The sequence below is a fragment of the Netta rufina genome, assembly GCF_964035555.1.
Source record: "Netta rufina genome assembly, chromosome: 1".
Lineage (NCBI taxonomy): Eukaryota > Metazoa > Chordata > Aves > Anseriformes > Anatidae > Netta > Netta rufina.
Window position 1 is genome coordinate 32,410,257 of NC_140123.1, and position 14,263 is coordinate 32,424,519.

General features: G+C 41.7%; 1 protein-coding gene across 3 annotated transcripts in view; it reads left to right on the forward strand.

Moving 5' to 3' along the window:
- The window catches only part of ELF1 (E74 like ETS transcription factor 1), a 74,306-nt gene that overhangs the window by 53,555 nt on the left and 6,488 nt on the right, over positions 1-14,263 (forward strand). For all 3 annotated transcript variants that reach the window (XM_084306371.1, XM_084306370.1, XM_084306372.1), the window contains exons 4-8: positions 2,041-2,148; positions 2,925-3,086; positions 7,612-7,695; positions 10,418-10,610; positions 11,753-12,220. In XM_084306371.1, the coding sequence (XP_084162497.1) occupies positions 2,041-2,148; positions 2,925-3,086; positions 7,612-7,695; positions 10,418-10,610; positions 11,753-12,220 (1,015 nt within the window). The remainder of the gene's footprint in view (positions 1-2,040; positions 2,149-2,924; positions 3,087-7,611; positions 7,696-10,417; positions 10,611-11,752; positions 12,221-14,263) is intronic.

Sequence of the window (14,263 nt, forward strand, 5' to 3'; positions counted from 1 at the left end):
GGAGCGGCTGAGGGAGCTGGGGGTGTTTGGGCTGGGGAAGAGGAGGCTCAGGGGAGACCTCATTGCTCTCTGCAGCTACCTGAAAGGAAGGGGTGGGGAGCTGGGGGTCGGCCTCTGCTTACAGGTAACCAGTGACAGGACCAGAGGGAATGGCCTCAGGTTGTGCCAGGGGAGGTTCAGGCTGGAAATGAGGAGACATTTCTGCTCAGAAAGAGCAGTCAGGCACTGGGACGGGTTGCCCAGGGAGGTGGTGGAGTCACCATCCCTGGGGGTGTTCAAGGAGAGGTTGGACGTGGTGCCTGGGGACATGGTTTAGTGCGTGACACTGGTGGTAGGGGGATGGTTGGACCAGATGACCTTGGAGGTCTCTTCCAACCCGTATGATTCTGTGATTCTGACAGCGCGAGGCTGCTGGAAGCTGGCAGGGCCAAAGAAAACTCCAGAACAGAACCAGAAGCGGTTACAGCAGCACCGACAGGCCAAGCGTGAGCCTGCCTACAACCTGGAATGGGCTTCGCTTGCGTCCAGTGCCCTCCCCAGCTGCCGGGCAGTGCCCGGGGGAGCTGTCAGGCTCTGGCAGCCAGCCTGGGCCCGAGATGCTCTGCAGCTTTGCTCCTGACCCCGCAGGCTGCATGACAGAAGTGCCACCGGTTCGCTGCCCTGCCTCACTTTGTGCACTTCATTCCGTGCTCATTGCCTCCCCTTCTCTCATTTCACAACGGGAACCTCCCCAGCTCCACGTTTCTCATAAGACACCAGCTAGCAGCGCGGGGCCTGGACTTGCTTGAATTTCTGTGCGAGGCACTGGGTGGAGCAGGTGCCGTAGAGCTGGCAGGGAAGCCAGGCACAGTGACTGCAGGGCAGAGGTGCCCAACACCCACATCACCTTCACTGTGCATGGGTGTGAGCTTCTGATCCTTGCAGCATGGTGGTACCAAGGTCGAGAAAAAAATCTGGGAGGTGAGGAGGCTTCTGTAAATCACAGCAGGGTGGAGGAGGTAGGGCTGATGCGTCTGAGTGTCTGCATTTATCTTCGTCCTTTCCTGGTGATACAGTTGCTGAAGATGTGAGCATTTGGAGTGAAATCCTTTCTAGTTGTTTTTTTATTATTATGGGATTGATTATTGCTGGTGGGCTGGGTGCTTTGTTTTTACTGTGATTAAAAAATAGTATAGCAGTTCTACTTCCTGTAATAAACCTCTTAGTTTTATGCGAAGAAGAAATGTTCTTTCTGAGGTCAGTGTGTTTTATGGTACGTTTTTGTTTGCTCTATCAGTCAGTCAGTCTCGTTCTTTCTTTCTTTCTTTTCTTTTTTTTTTGTGTGCATGTGTGACTACCCCACCCAAAATTCCTCAAAGTTAAACACAAGAGAGGGTTTGAAGCTGACTCATTGCAGGGCTAAGAAAGTAACTAAGGTTCATTTGATCCTAGGGAGGGGAATATTAGCACAGCCCTTTGTAGCACTTTGATAAGTGCAAGCGAAATACCTAACATAGGCCAAAATTCATGGCACAGGATAAGGAAGGCTGGCCTGTGCGTTTCCACCAACAAAACGATTTATAAAAGAACGCGTTAAACTGTTCTCAAGGTTTATGCTACTTGATAGTGGAATTAACGTTTACCTCTTTTTTGCCATGCTACAATTATTTTGAAAAAAGAATAATCCTCTGACCACCGTAAGAAGAAAGCAGCAGGTTTTCTAAGGATACTGTTGAGAATATCGTTTGCGGTAGTAGCATTTTTCAGGTCTTACAGGCATCGTGTTCTGCTGCATGTACTTGATCAGCAAGTGGAAGGGTTAGAAAGACAGGACAGAAATGAAAGGTTGTTTTTCTAATACATATAATTGTAAAAGTATAATGCAGTAAAGGAATGAAGTGATTGCATTGCACATTTTCTCCCTAGAAAACCCGTTACTGCTCATCTAGTAGAAGAGTGGTTGCTGCTTTCTTGCTACAAATGATAAATAAATATCACTCTGAACCTTTAAGTCCAGTTCGTAGCTTGGTTACAATTAATATTATGTTCTCTTGCTTTCAGTTGAAGCATCTTGTCATAATGGGGATGAAACGATTGAAACAATTGAAGCTGCCGAAGCACTGCTCAATATGGACTCCCCTGGTCCAATGCTGGATGAAAAAAGGATAAGTAAGTTTTGTATGAAAGCAAAGCAGTCTCTGTTTGCTTTGTTTGGCTGTTTGAAACAAGGAGGGAGTCAGTATTTTGTGGCTGCATGGAATGGGTAGGAATATTTTGCTTCCAGACTTTACACATGTAGTTTAGATAAGAGAAATCCCGTGTTGTAGGCACTGAAGCCTACAGCTTCAAAGCCACTGCTTTGAGAACGTGTTGAGCCCACAGCTGAACATTGATGGGTGAGGAAGAATCAAAGATCAGAGGGAAGGTGTGAACAAAGTGAGGTTGTTTAGACTGCTCTGTTTGGTTTGGCTGATAGAGGATGAATCTGTTTATGTTTGCCCAGAGAAGCTGTGGCTGCCCCATCCCTGGAAGTGTTCAAGGCCAGGCTGGATGGGGCCTTGGGCAACCTGGGCTGGTGGGAGGTGTCCCTGCCCATGGCAGGGGGGTTGGACTAGATGATATTTGAGGTCCCTTCCAACCCAAACCATTCTGTGATTCCTTGTTGGTAAGATAGAAGAATATATACTTACATGTTTAGATTGCGTTACCTATGAATAAATATGTGTGAGCACGTTGTAATAGTGCTTTCTAGGGGAGCAGGTTATGTCATTAAACTGTTCTGTTTTAAAACAGATTATGGGTGATTATGATTATGGGTGGATATATTCAATTATGAACTGCTCTCTTCTCCCATGGAGGCAATAAGTGTCATAGTTTTATTTCATTCTACGTTTAAAAGTCCTTGTGGCTGTGTGAAAATCTTCCTGTTGTCCCTTTCCCTTAAGCAACTATGTTTGGTGCAACGGAAGATGAAGACATGGTAGCTCCTATTACACACGTGTCAGTCACACTTGATGGGATCCCCGAGGTGGTGGAAGTTCAAGCCCCAGACCCTTACGCTGAGTCGCCAGAGACTCCCGAATATGAACAACCAAAGAAGAAAAAAGGTAAGATGCTGCTGCAGAGCAGTGGTGTGGAGTAGAGAGCAGTCAGTGGCATGCTTATCTCCTCTCGTGAGTCTTTCGAACCATGCTGAATGTCACGTCAGAATAACTCGGTGTCCCCAGCTGGAAATACAGAGAAAGGATTTTCTTACTGGGACTCCAAGCACAAATACTGATGCTTAGATACTGATGATGTTGGAGAGGTAGCAATGATTGCTTGTCTGACAGGAAACGTGGATCTCTGCTCGCTCCTACTTACAGGTTCTTCTTCAGAGGAAAATTGCATTACAAGCTATTGCCACGAGTGCTGAAGTATTTTAATTAGCTCTTGTTTTGCTTCTACTGAAAATGCCTGATCTGTGCAGAATATGGGATCATATTGAGGGCTTTTTTTAACCTCTCTTCCATATAAACTGTGCTTTTTTTGTTTTTTCTTCTTTCTAAATAGCTGCACGCTATAGTAAGTGCCAGTCCCGTTTGCAGTGGGGGGTAGTTATCTGTGAAAGGCATCATACAGGCCTCTGGAAATGCTGTGGGAGCTTCCTGAGCCCCGTGTGTGTCACAAGGCCTGCTAGGGACGGGTGTGGGTCGGGAGCTCTCCGATTCCCGTCAGAAAGCTGAACTGAAACTGCTGTGGAAGGGAGCTTTACCAGCAGCTGCTTGAGAGGGCTGCTGGGGAAACTACCATGAGATAACCAACTGTAAGAAGACTTTAACTGTTTGTTTTTTCTTTTCTTCTTCTTAATGTTGGCTGCTGTGTGGGTCAAAACAAAGAGCCTCTGTCTGCCAGACTTTTAACCTCTTTGGCTTGACACTTTCATACCCTCTTTCTTGTTGTGCTTCTGCTTACTCCCACTCCTTCCTCCTTGCTAGCTGTAGGTTAAAAAGTCAGTTGCTCCACATTGAGTGTGTTTGTTTTTTTTTTTAATCATTATATCTGGTAGAAGAAATGCTAGAAAAGATGCTACAACTTGAAGTTTCATTAACTGCCAGTTTTCAGTGAAACTGGGACTCCTGTAGATCAATGTTTTGATCTGAGTGATGCTCAAGTGTTATATCAAAATGTGCAGGGATTTATAAGGCATTGACCAACAGCAATTGCTGCAAAATGTTACTTAGTTTGCAGTGCATTTCTAATGACATGCAGGTTTTATTAGTTTTGTTCTTCAGACGTGCAGTATGTTTCCCTTCCTTTGCTCAATTTTGTGGCAGAGCAGAGGATTGTGGACATGTTGCCATCTGCATGCCAGCCACGATCTTCTTACGGACTTAAAGCATATCTAACCCAACAGCTGAAGTTGTAGGGCTGCACTGTGTAGAGCACTGCTAGCTAACTGAGGTGGAATGGCACTGCCAAGTAGAGCTTCTCCAAGAACATCTTCTCCAGAAGTGACGGGGTGTTTTTACCTATTTTCCTTGTGAGCCATTCTGCTGCAGCATGTGTGCTGTATCCACCCGTCAGCTCCACTCCAGCCCCGTGCTCAGCAGGATGGTTGTGCTCGTGAATGTCTGAACACCGAGCTGCTGAGCTACGGAGCAAAAGGGCTGGAAGAACAAAGGGATGTCAGAGGAAGAGACTTGGATACTTGCTATATGAATTCCTTTAGTTCCACTTTTGCTAGTGCAAAGAAGTGTATCAATCTTTTTTCCTGTTTGATAAAAAATATTCTCTCGGGATAAACATCTCATTTTCTAAATATCACATCCATTTGGAACAGGAACGTCGAACCTGAAGTGTTTTTACAACCATGAAAATGGGAAAGTGGAAATAAAAATCATACATTCCATTATCTGTACAAAACGATGGCAGCCCCTCTTAGCCTCCTGCACATTCTGCACCCTTCCTCTTTGTGAAATTCTCTCTTAAAAAGGAATGTAGTAATGTACTCTGACATGGAACAAATTCATGCTCTGTTGAACCAAAGGAGGAAGTGTGCTAACGCTTAATGTACTTTCAGTAAATATCTTCTTTTAAACAAAGGAAACATATCTTGTGTGTCTCTGCTAGCTGTGTTTTTGATAGTATCAGTGTATGAAGATTATAGCTCGCAGCGTCGTCTAAAAACATCATCTTCAGTTATCTCTAGTCCACTTCTAGAGCACTAAAATCAATACCCTTCTGTAAACAAGTTTCGTGTACGTCACTGATTTCTAATTTTGGATAAGTTTGTGGTAGAGGACTGTCCAGACGGGATGTCTTCAAGTAGTCTAGGTTGAGGTAAGAGGACCCAGAATTGCTGCAGCAGCAGAATTTGTATTTAGTAGCCTAGCTTATCTGTAATCAAAAGTGCATTATATGTGAGCAGCACTTGTGTTTCCTGAAGCTGACCAGCAGTAATTAAGTCATGACTTAATTGAGACTTCATCCACTTCGTTTGCTTTAAAACCCTTTCTCATTCAGACCCAGGTAACTAATTACATCAAAGGAACACTCCCTACTCCTTGACTGCTTGTATTTACATGTGGGCAGGAGGGGGGAACAAGATGAGCCCTGAACAGTCGTCCCATAACGTGTAAGGGGAGAAAAGCACTTACCCAGAGTTACCCTGAGGGGTTTCCAGTGCCATAGTAGCTGACCTACAGAAGACTGACTTCTGGATGAACCCATAAAAGACTGTAGGAGTGGCCTACAGAAAAATGACTCTTATTGAGCAACCTGGGCTGGTGGGAGGTGTCCCTGCCCATGGCAGGGGGTTGGAACCAGATGCTTTTTAAGGTCCCTTCCAACCGAAACCATTCTGTGATTCTAAGACTTCGTCTAGACATTTTAGGGAAGGAAAAGAAAAAAAAAAAAAGACATTATTTGCAACCAGTGATGGTCAGTGATATAAAGATTCTAAAAATGTACTCCAGCAGTTCTTAATTGTTTTGTATGACCACGTATGACAAAACCAGTATTGTAGGATTTCTTCCCTCTGTTGTCATTCAAATCAAGGAAGGTGTTAATGGCCAAGGTGGTTAATGGCCAAAGCTGAACTTCGTGTCCCATGCTCAGTCATGAATCTTGTCTGAATTGAAGCAAGAAAATGAGAGGGCTCCATGCATTCATAGTGTTCCCTCACAGTAGCTGTCAACCAGCTATCCCTCCTCCCATTCCTGTTTGGGGAAAAAAACAAAAGGGAGGGAGAAAGAAAGGAAAAAGTGCAAAGGTAGACTTAACAAGACTGCGAATGACAAAAGGTGAGAGTGCTCAAACCAGTCTTTCTTATGACTTCTTAATAGATACCTGGAAATCTAAAACAAAGCAGACAGCCCGGGCTGGCCTTGAGCATTTTAGCTGAGAGTTAGTGAAGCTCCCTAACCCTAATTCTATGATTCTGTGCTTATTCTGCAGTTTTGTCTCTCGTATTAAGGAAGCCCCTAAAAACAAAACTGAAAGTGGAATGTCACTGTGATGGGAATGGCACAGACCTATTTGTCCTACCTCTGTTGAACATAAACTCCTTTGGAAATGCAATAAGTGGAGAAAAAGAAAAATACTTTTCTTTAGATCTTAATTTAGGATAGTAGAGGTTACTTGGATTAGACGTGCATTTCTGAGTCCTGTCTGCTTGGACTGTTCTGCCTCAAAGGAGCAGAGGCAGTATGTGAATAGTTTAGGTATTGTTAACATACTAAAGGATCACAGCAAAACCTGATGAGAGGGATTTATCATTTCATAAATACGTTCTGAAGATTTCTGATTCATTACAGTAGCTCTAAAAGCTGATATTGAATGAGATCTAATGAAGGAAGAGGTTCAGGGTTTGATCTTGAAAAATACTTCAGTATGACCTAATTTTTTTATTCCACTTATGTTTACATAGTTGATTTCTCAACATTTTCAAATTCTTGTCATCACTTGTAACTAACTTCTTCCAGTCATCACACTAGACAGAGCAACCGTGTTTCTGGCTTTAAAAAGCAGAGTTTTTCAGAGCCACTTACTGGTTCTGCTGGACTTAAAAAAAACAACCAACTTTCTTTCCTTTACCTGTAGCCAGCACTGAGAAAGGAATAAGAAAGATCAGGACTGAGAAGTGTTTTCTTCACACGACAGTGCAGTTGTCTTCTATCGGCGGGGACTTCCAGCCAATTAAATAATCAGACAGTGTTGTTTTATCCCTAAATTCCATTTTGGCAATGGCTGAACAAGATAGTTCTCTGTATTAACTTGAGCCTTTTCTATTGAAACTCTTCTGACCACAGTTTATAGCTTATTTTGCTCATCTCTTCTGCATTAAATGCTGTTAAGAGTACCTAAAAAGCCACGGAAGTTTCCAAGGCACACGGACTTTGGAAAAGTGAGCATAATTTTTACTATAAGCACAGTAAAATTATAGGGGAATCAATCGTATTGCAGAAATTGAAAAAAACTCAGAACAGAACTGAATTCTTAAATGATTAAAAATTGAATCTTCTCTGAATAGAGAAAACAAGTATCTTTTTTTTTTTTTTTTTTTTTTTAGATCTTTCCTTGTTCTTTTTTATTTATTTTCTTTTATTTTTTTTTCTAATCTGAAGTTGATTCACTGGTGGTTTATTTCAGGCAAGAAGCCAAAACCCACTCGTCCTGAGTCCCCTACCACAACTCCAAACATATCTGTGAAAAAGAAAAACAAAGATGGAAAGGGTAAGTTCAAGGAGTTGTCACCAACATTTTTTAAATGACTTTTGTTTCTGACTGACACGTGAAAAGGAACAGTTCACTAGTTTTCCTGTGATGTAAAAACAGGTCTTGTGTTCAAAGACATTTAATTGTAAATTAAGTAATAAATAAATTAATTGTAAATTAAGTAATAAATAAATTAATTGTAAATTAAGTAATAAATAAATGAATAAATAAATGGTGGAAGAAACTTTTTTGTGAGATAACCCAGTTCCTAGGGAAAACGATATATTTCTCATCTCAGTTGCAAGGGTTCTTGGAAAATCCTCAGCCCCCCACAGAGGCTGCTGCGTTTCAAGCGAAGTCATGGGGAACTCTTTGCATTGTATTAGGGTTTCTTGGGAGGTGGTTACGTTGACAGATGATCTTTGAAAACATTTTCCATCTGTGTGTGTCTAATTCTTCATGAGGAGATAATCGAGGCTGCCAGCTGGCAGTAGGAAGCACCAAGGCCTCAATTTTGAGGGAAGTTAGAAAGCAGCTAGAAGACTTGGGCAGACAGCTTGGGTTTTTGACACTTCTTCAATTCCTCCATATTTGCTTTTGCAGAGAGATTTTCTACAATAAGAGAAAAAATGTTTACAAGTAATAAAATTTTAAAAATCAAAAACTTGCTTTATTATTATTACTGTTGTTATTATTCCAGACCTGATTGTTACATGAAATAAAAGAATCAGAGGAACCTCAAGGTAGTGCTGTCACGAAATAATGGAAAATATCAAAGCAGCCATCCACCAAGTTAAGCGGCAGAAGAGTCTTAAGGGTTTTGTTGCTTATAGCAAGGGTGCACCGTAACGTTTGTCCATTGTTACAAAATTGTTAATTCAGAAGGAATTAAAAAGGAGTCTGTTGCCTGAAACCATGAAAAAAAGCTTCCACAAAAGCGTAATTGTTCAGCATTTTGAGGAACACAGAATCGAAGCAAAAGGGATGTTAGTGGCCATGGTATAGAAATAGCTAGAAAGTTGTGTGCCTCTCAGTATCCACAATGTCCCCTGGAGGAGAACGTGTATGTTAAAATACCAACTTCTCCATTTAATAACTTGATGCAATGCACGGAGCAAATTGTGAGTTTTCTACATCTTTCTTCTTCAGCTGTGAGTCACGGGAGGTTAAAAACCCTGCCTGTGAGTAAAACAGCCAGCGTTGTTGCAGGCAGTCCCTCTTCACAGTGATTTTCAGTGGCTAAATAGTGGCAGATTTTCAGTCTGCCTTCATGCAGCAAAGCATTTTCAGTCTAGACTACAACAAAAGCACCCTGGATTAGCCGGGAAGTAGCTGGGAATGCTCTCCGTCCTGGCTGACATTGTGTCCTGCCTGAGCAGCCTTAACCTTTGCCTTTGGGCTGTCCGAAGGCAAACAGGCTGACATCTCTGACATTTTCAGCTAAGCTGGAAGACATTTGTTGCAAAGCCATCCAGATTGGTTTTTATCTTCCCTCCAGAGATGTTCACTTTTAAAGTTTTCACCTTCAGCAGGAACTGTCAGGGCTGGTGACATGACTGAATATTTGCAAGTCCCCTATAATGGGAGCTGGCTGGGTTAACTGACCAACCCAGAACATTGATGTGGGCAATAATTTAACGATGGAGATTATAAGACAGTAGTTTGGGAGTCAGAAGAATTTGTAGGACACCTGTAGTTTACACAAAGTTCAGACTTGTGGCCATTCAGGTTGAGAAGACAGCAGAATGAAGCTGAAGCTAACAGCAGAGATCCTGTCATGTTCTCATTCACTGCACATCATTTTTTTGGTGAAACTGCAGAAATCTGCACATACTGACTGTCCTTTCTGTGTTTTTGCATAGGAGATAATTTCACACGAGGTTTTCTACTTTTTCAGATGAACAACGTCTCACTAAAAAGCTTTTGTACAGCTTCAACTGTCCAAAGGGACGTCAAACACTGGTAGCCTTAGAAAAAACAAACAAACAAACAAACAAAAAAAAAAAAAAACCACAAATTTAGGCTCTTTGAAACAAACAAACAAACACCCAGCCTTTGTGAACTTTATTCTCCAAGGTTTGCTACTTTGGTTTATACCAATGATTGCCTCCATATAAATCTAGTTGTTAAAAGGAAGGCTTTTCTTCGGCTGTCTGTAGGCCAGTCACCTCACTTCAGCAAACTCTTTGAGCAGGGGCTTAACTTTCCAGCTTCGGAGGACGGACCTGTTCAGGTAGAGTAGTTAGTGACTGCTTTTATCTAGATGAGGCATGAGAGAAGCATCTGAATGGGAGGTGAATGCTGTGTAAAAAGGGTTGTGAGGCATTGGAATGGGCTGCCCAGGGAAGTGGTGGACTCACCAACCCTGGAGGTCTTTAAAAGACGTTTAGATGTAGAGCTTAGTGATATGGTTTAGTGGGGACTGTTAGTGTTAGGCCAGAGGTTGGACTCGATGATCTTGGGGGTCTCTTCCAACCTAGAAATTCTGTGATTGGAATGGGATGTCTTAGCTTGACTGACAGCCAGCTCTCTAGGTTACAGACAGGGTGTTTGGGCACCCAGATTAAAATAACTAACAAGAATTTCTTCCCATGCCCTCTGTCACTATTTCCTGGTGTTAATGATTTATTACAGCGCATTCATAAACATACCAGCTTCTTAATGTTTAGGATATTTAACTCATTAATAAAATATGGTCAACTAACATTTCTTTCTGTTTCCTGAAATCCTTTTATTTTAGGAAATACGATTTATCTCTGGGAGTTCTTACTAGCACTGCTCCAGGACAAAGCTACGTGTCCTAAATATATCAAATGGACTCAAAGAGAGAAGGGCATTTTCAAACTAGTTGATTCCAAGGCTGTTTCCAGGTTGTGGGGAAAACACAAAAACAAACCTGACATGAATTATGAAACAATGGGCAGAGCGCTCAGGTATGTGCATTTTTAATAACACTGTCTTTGTTGCCATAGTGTTTGCATGCATTGAATGTCATATCTCATTTGTGTAACAACAGTAACGAATTAGTGTGCTGTCAGCTCGGGAAATAAAGAAGTTATTCCAGCAAAATCAATAAGCAAAAAGTAACCCTTATTAACCGAAACCCCAGATCAGTCACCTGCAGTTTCAGCTTGGATGTGTTCAGTGCTGCTGACGAGCATGCATCTTCACAATCAGCTCCCAAACCAGACTGAAGGTTCTGAGTGTGGCAAGCCTTTTATGGAAAATTTTAATCTCCTTTCTCAAAAAAAAAAAAAAAAAAAAAAAAAAGCTAAATTTGGGTATATTAGAGTTAATGAAGTGATTTCTCCCCACGGCAAATGACCAGTTCCCAGTGGGAAATACAGTTTTATAATTCAGGCTTGCATGTGCTTCTGTGGACTTGTGTGTGCAGTTTTAAAACATCCTATCATTTGCAGATTGGATTTTTTTTTTCTTCTTGTACAGAAAAGGCTGCAAAATAAGCAGACACCCATGAGTGTGGGGGATGCAGGGTTCAGCCTTAACTGCTGATTGAGAATTGTCTGGCTGAGCAGCTCTGCATTGCTCTTCAATTCCTTTCACCCCTCACCTCAGTATGCTTAATTTTTAATTGTCATACTGATTTGCAAATATAACTGAAGTAGAAGTCTCCTGTCCTGTTCTCTTTGCTGTCTTGTAGTTAAAATGTCTGTATGTGCTCACCGGGGAGTAGGCACGAATTCAGGTAAATTAAAGGATTGGATGACTTGAGGAGAATTAGAAGTTTCATAGGACTTTAAAGCAGCATTCATTTATAGCAGCGCTGCCAAATCACAGAGCTCTTCTATTTCTCTTCAGTGTTATCCGATGTTGAAATTAAATGGATAGAAGAAACACCATTAAAAAGTGTCATTTGAGGAAAAAATGTGCTCTTAGTTTGGTCACTGCTTTGTAATCACAAAACTAGGCAGATAAAATATTAAACCTAAAGCCCCTCCTTCCTTGTTGCTGCTAGTGTAATTTACTGCTTTTTTTTGTTGTTGCTGTGTTTTTTATTTAGTTAGGGGTTTTGCAGAAACACTCTAACTTCCTGATGGATGTTTGCTTTCGACAGATATTATTACCAAAGAGGAATACTGGCCAAAGTAGAAGGTCAGCGCCTAGTGTATCAATTTAAAGAAATGCCAAAAGATCTCGTCTATATAGATGATGAGGATGCAAGCCCTAGCACTGAGTCATCAGATTCAACTTTGCTCTCAACTCCTGTGGCCAGTAGAAACCAGTCGAGCAGATCTAGAGCGTCTGCGAACGCTGGGACAAAGGGAGGATCCACCACAGTCCTAAAAACAGGAAATTCGAAGCCTGCGAAGCTTAAGGAGCCCATAGAAGTGGTACAGCAGCAGACACCTGGCTTGACTTCAGAAGTTTTGAGGACAATGCAGTCTACGCAGCCAGTACATCCCACGCAGCTTTTTCGGACAGTTCACGTAATGCAGCCCTTGCAGTCCATCACGGAAGGACAAGCGGCTGTAAGCAGTAACGTCGCAGACGAAACGTTAAATCCCTCAGTCCAGAATATAAGGTAAGAAAACGTCGAGAAAATAAATGTATGAACACGAATAAATTCGCTGGAGGGTGGCGAGGTAAACTAGTTTCTGTGTTGTGCTTCAGAAAAATGACTCGTCTTGCAGTTGGGTTCAAGAGAAACAGATGCTGTGCAGGTGATCCTGGTACATGTACACTCATAAATGCTCTGTCTTTCATGGAGGGAAGCACATCTTTCCTGTGGGGTTAGGCCTGATGCAATCCTTTAGAAAGGAAGAATATTCACCTTTTATTTAAAGGTGGTATCGTCAGTTCTGTCCAGCAGCAGGGACAGGATTTTCCTGGCTCTGCTTTTTCACAACCTGGTGTCTTTTGGATTATATATGGTGCATCTGGAAGATCCCATCAAAAAGTTACCTTCTTGCTTAATTCTTTTTGTGATAAAGTTGTCATCTCTTTCATCTCTGCTATTGTCCCCAGTTGCAACAGGGAAAAGCTCGGTTATCTACTCAGGTGTTTTGCTGCTGTTAAAAGAACACGTTACTTTGATTTTAGAAAACAATTAACAGAATAACCTCATGGGAGTCTGTCTCCTAAAGTAGTCTGCAGTTACAAGTCATGCTTCTGTGCTTAATTTGTAAGTAAGCTGGCTAATAGTACACAGCATTTCAGCATCATCACTGCTTTGCACCTACATGCACATTGCACCTACATCCTAAATGGAGAGGCTTTAAAAACAATCGCTCAAGCCTTGTTTTACCTTAGCCTGAAGCGTCCCCTGATGGGAGCTCCTTCGTTTCCACTGACTGCAAAAGACCTAAACCAAATGTTCTTGTCATCTTGGCCCTCCTCGGCAGGAGTGTCAGAACTGTACGTGGTGATTCTGGACCTGGACCAGAACAGTTTCACAAATGCTTTAGGAAGAACTTCTTTCCCGAAACGGTTGTTAGGCATTGGAATGGGCTGCCCAGGGAAGTGGTGGAGTCACCATCCCTGGAGGTCTTTAAAAGACGTTTAGATGTTGTGCTTAGTGACATGGTTTAGTGGAGGACTTGTTAGTGTTAGTTCAGAGATTGGACTCAGTGATCTTGGAGGTCTCTTCCAACCTAGACGATTCTGTGATTCTGTGCTATAATTCAGGAGATGCACATTCTTAATGAATCATGAACTTTGTTTTTTTCCTGGGACTTGCTCTGTTAAGGTCACTGTTTGAAGGGCTATTGTGTTGTGCTGCAAAATGTCAGTAATGCATTTTTCCTGCTCCCTTGCTCTGTTCTCTCCTTTGAAAATTACATCCAGAGCCTCCAGTAGGTCTGAAGTGGGACTGAGCATTTGGGGTTAACGGCAGAATGTTGTCAGATGGAAATAAGTAATGGCATTAATGAGATCAAATAATTACTTCGCTTCTAAAGAATAAATTTTGCTCTCTCACCTCTGCTACTAGAGGGCTGTTGTAAAAGCCAGTCAATTATTAAAACTGTAGTTACATATGAAAGGAAGATAGATTAAGGGAAATCCAGAATAGCATTAACAGTTCGTTCAGAGAGATCTAAAACTGCCTGGATCAGCTTTCAGTGACTGATATGATAGAATCAATATTTTAGGAGATAACCAAGTGGCTGAGGAAACTGAAGAGTTTCCATTTATATAAAGGAAATGACAAACCAAGACTTCAGCTTCAATCAACAAAATATATACATTCTTTCTTCTTTCTTTGGGATATAAAAAAAAAATAAATTTTCACTGGTCTTTCTAGTTCGGATCCCGGTGTTTGTTTTTCCGTAAGAACGATGGAATGGCTTTCATTCATGTTGCAGTGTGAAAAAATCACTCTGAAAGAGAAACTCAATAAAGTGAGGTTAATAAAGGTTGTGAGGGATTAAATACATTGAGACAAGAAAGCAAAAATCCTTTTAAAAATCCTTTTCATGGTTACTGACAGGCACAGTACAACAAAGTGGCAGGAGTTACCATTTTTAAGCAGAGAATACCTGTTTCCATTTGTCTTTTGACTGTAAATGCCTAAATTGAAATCAAATTGTGTTTTCCTTATTATTCTAATGAACTAGAATTCGCTCAA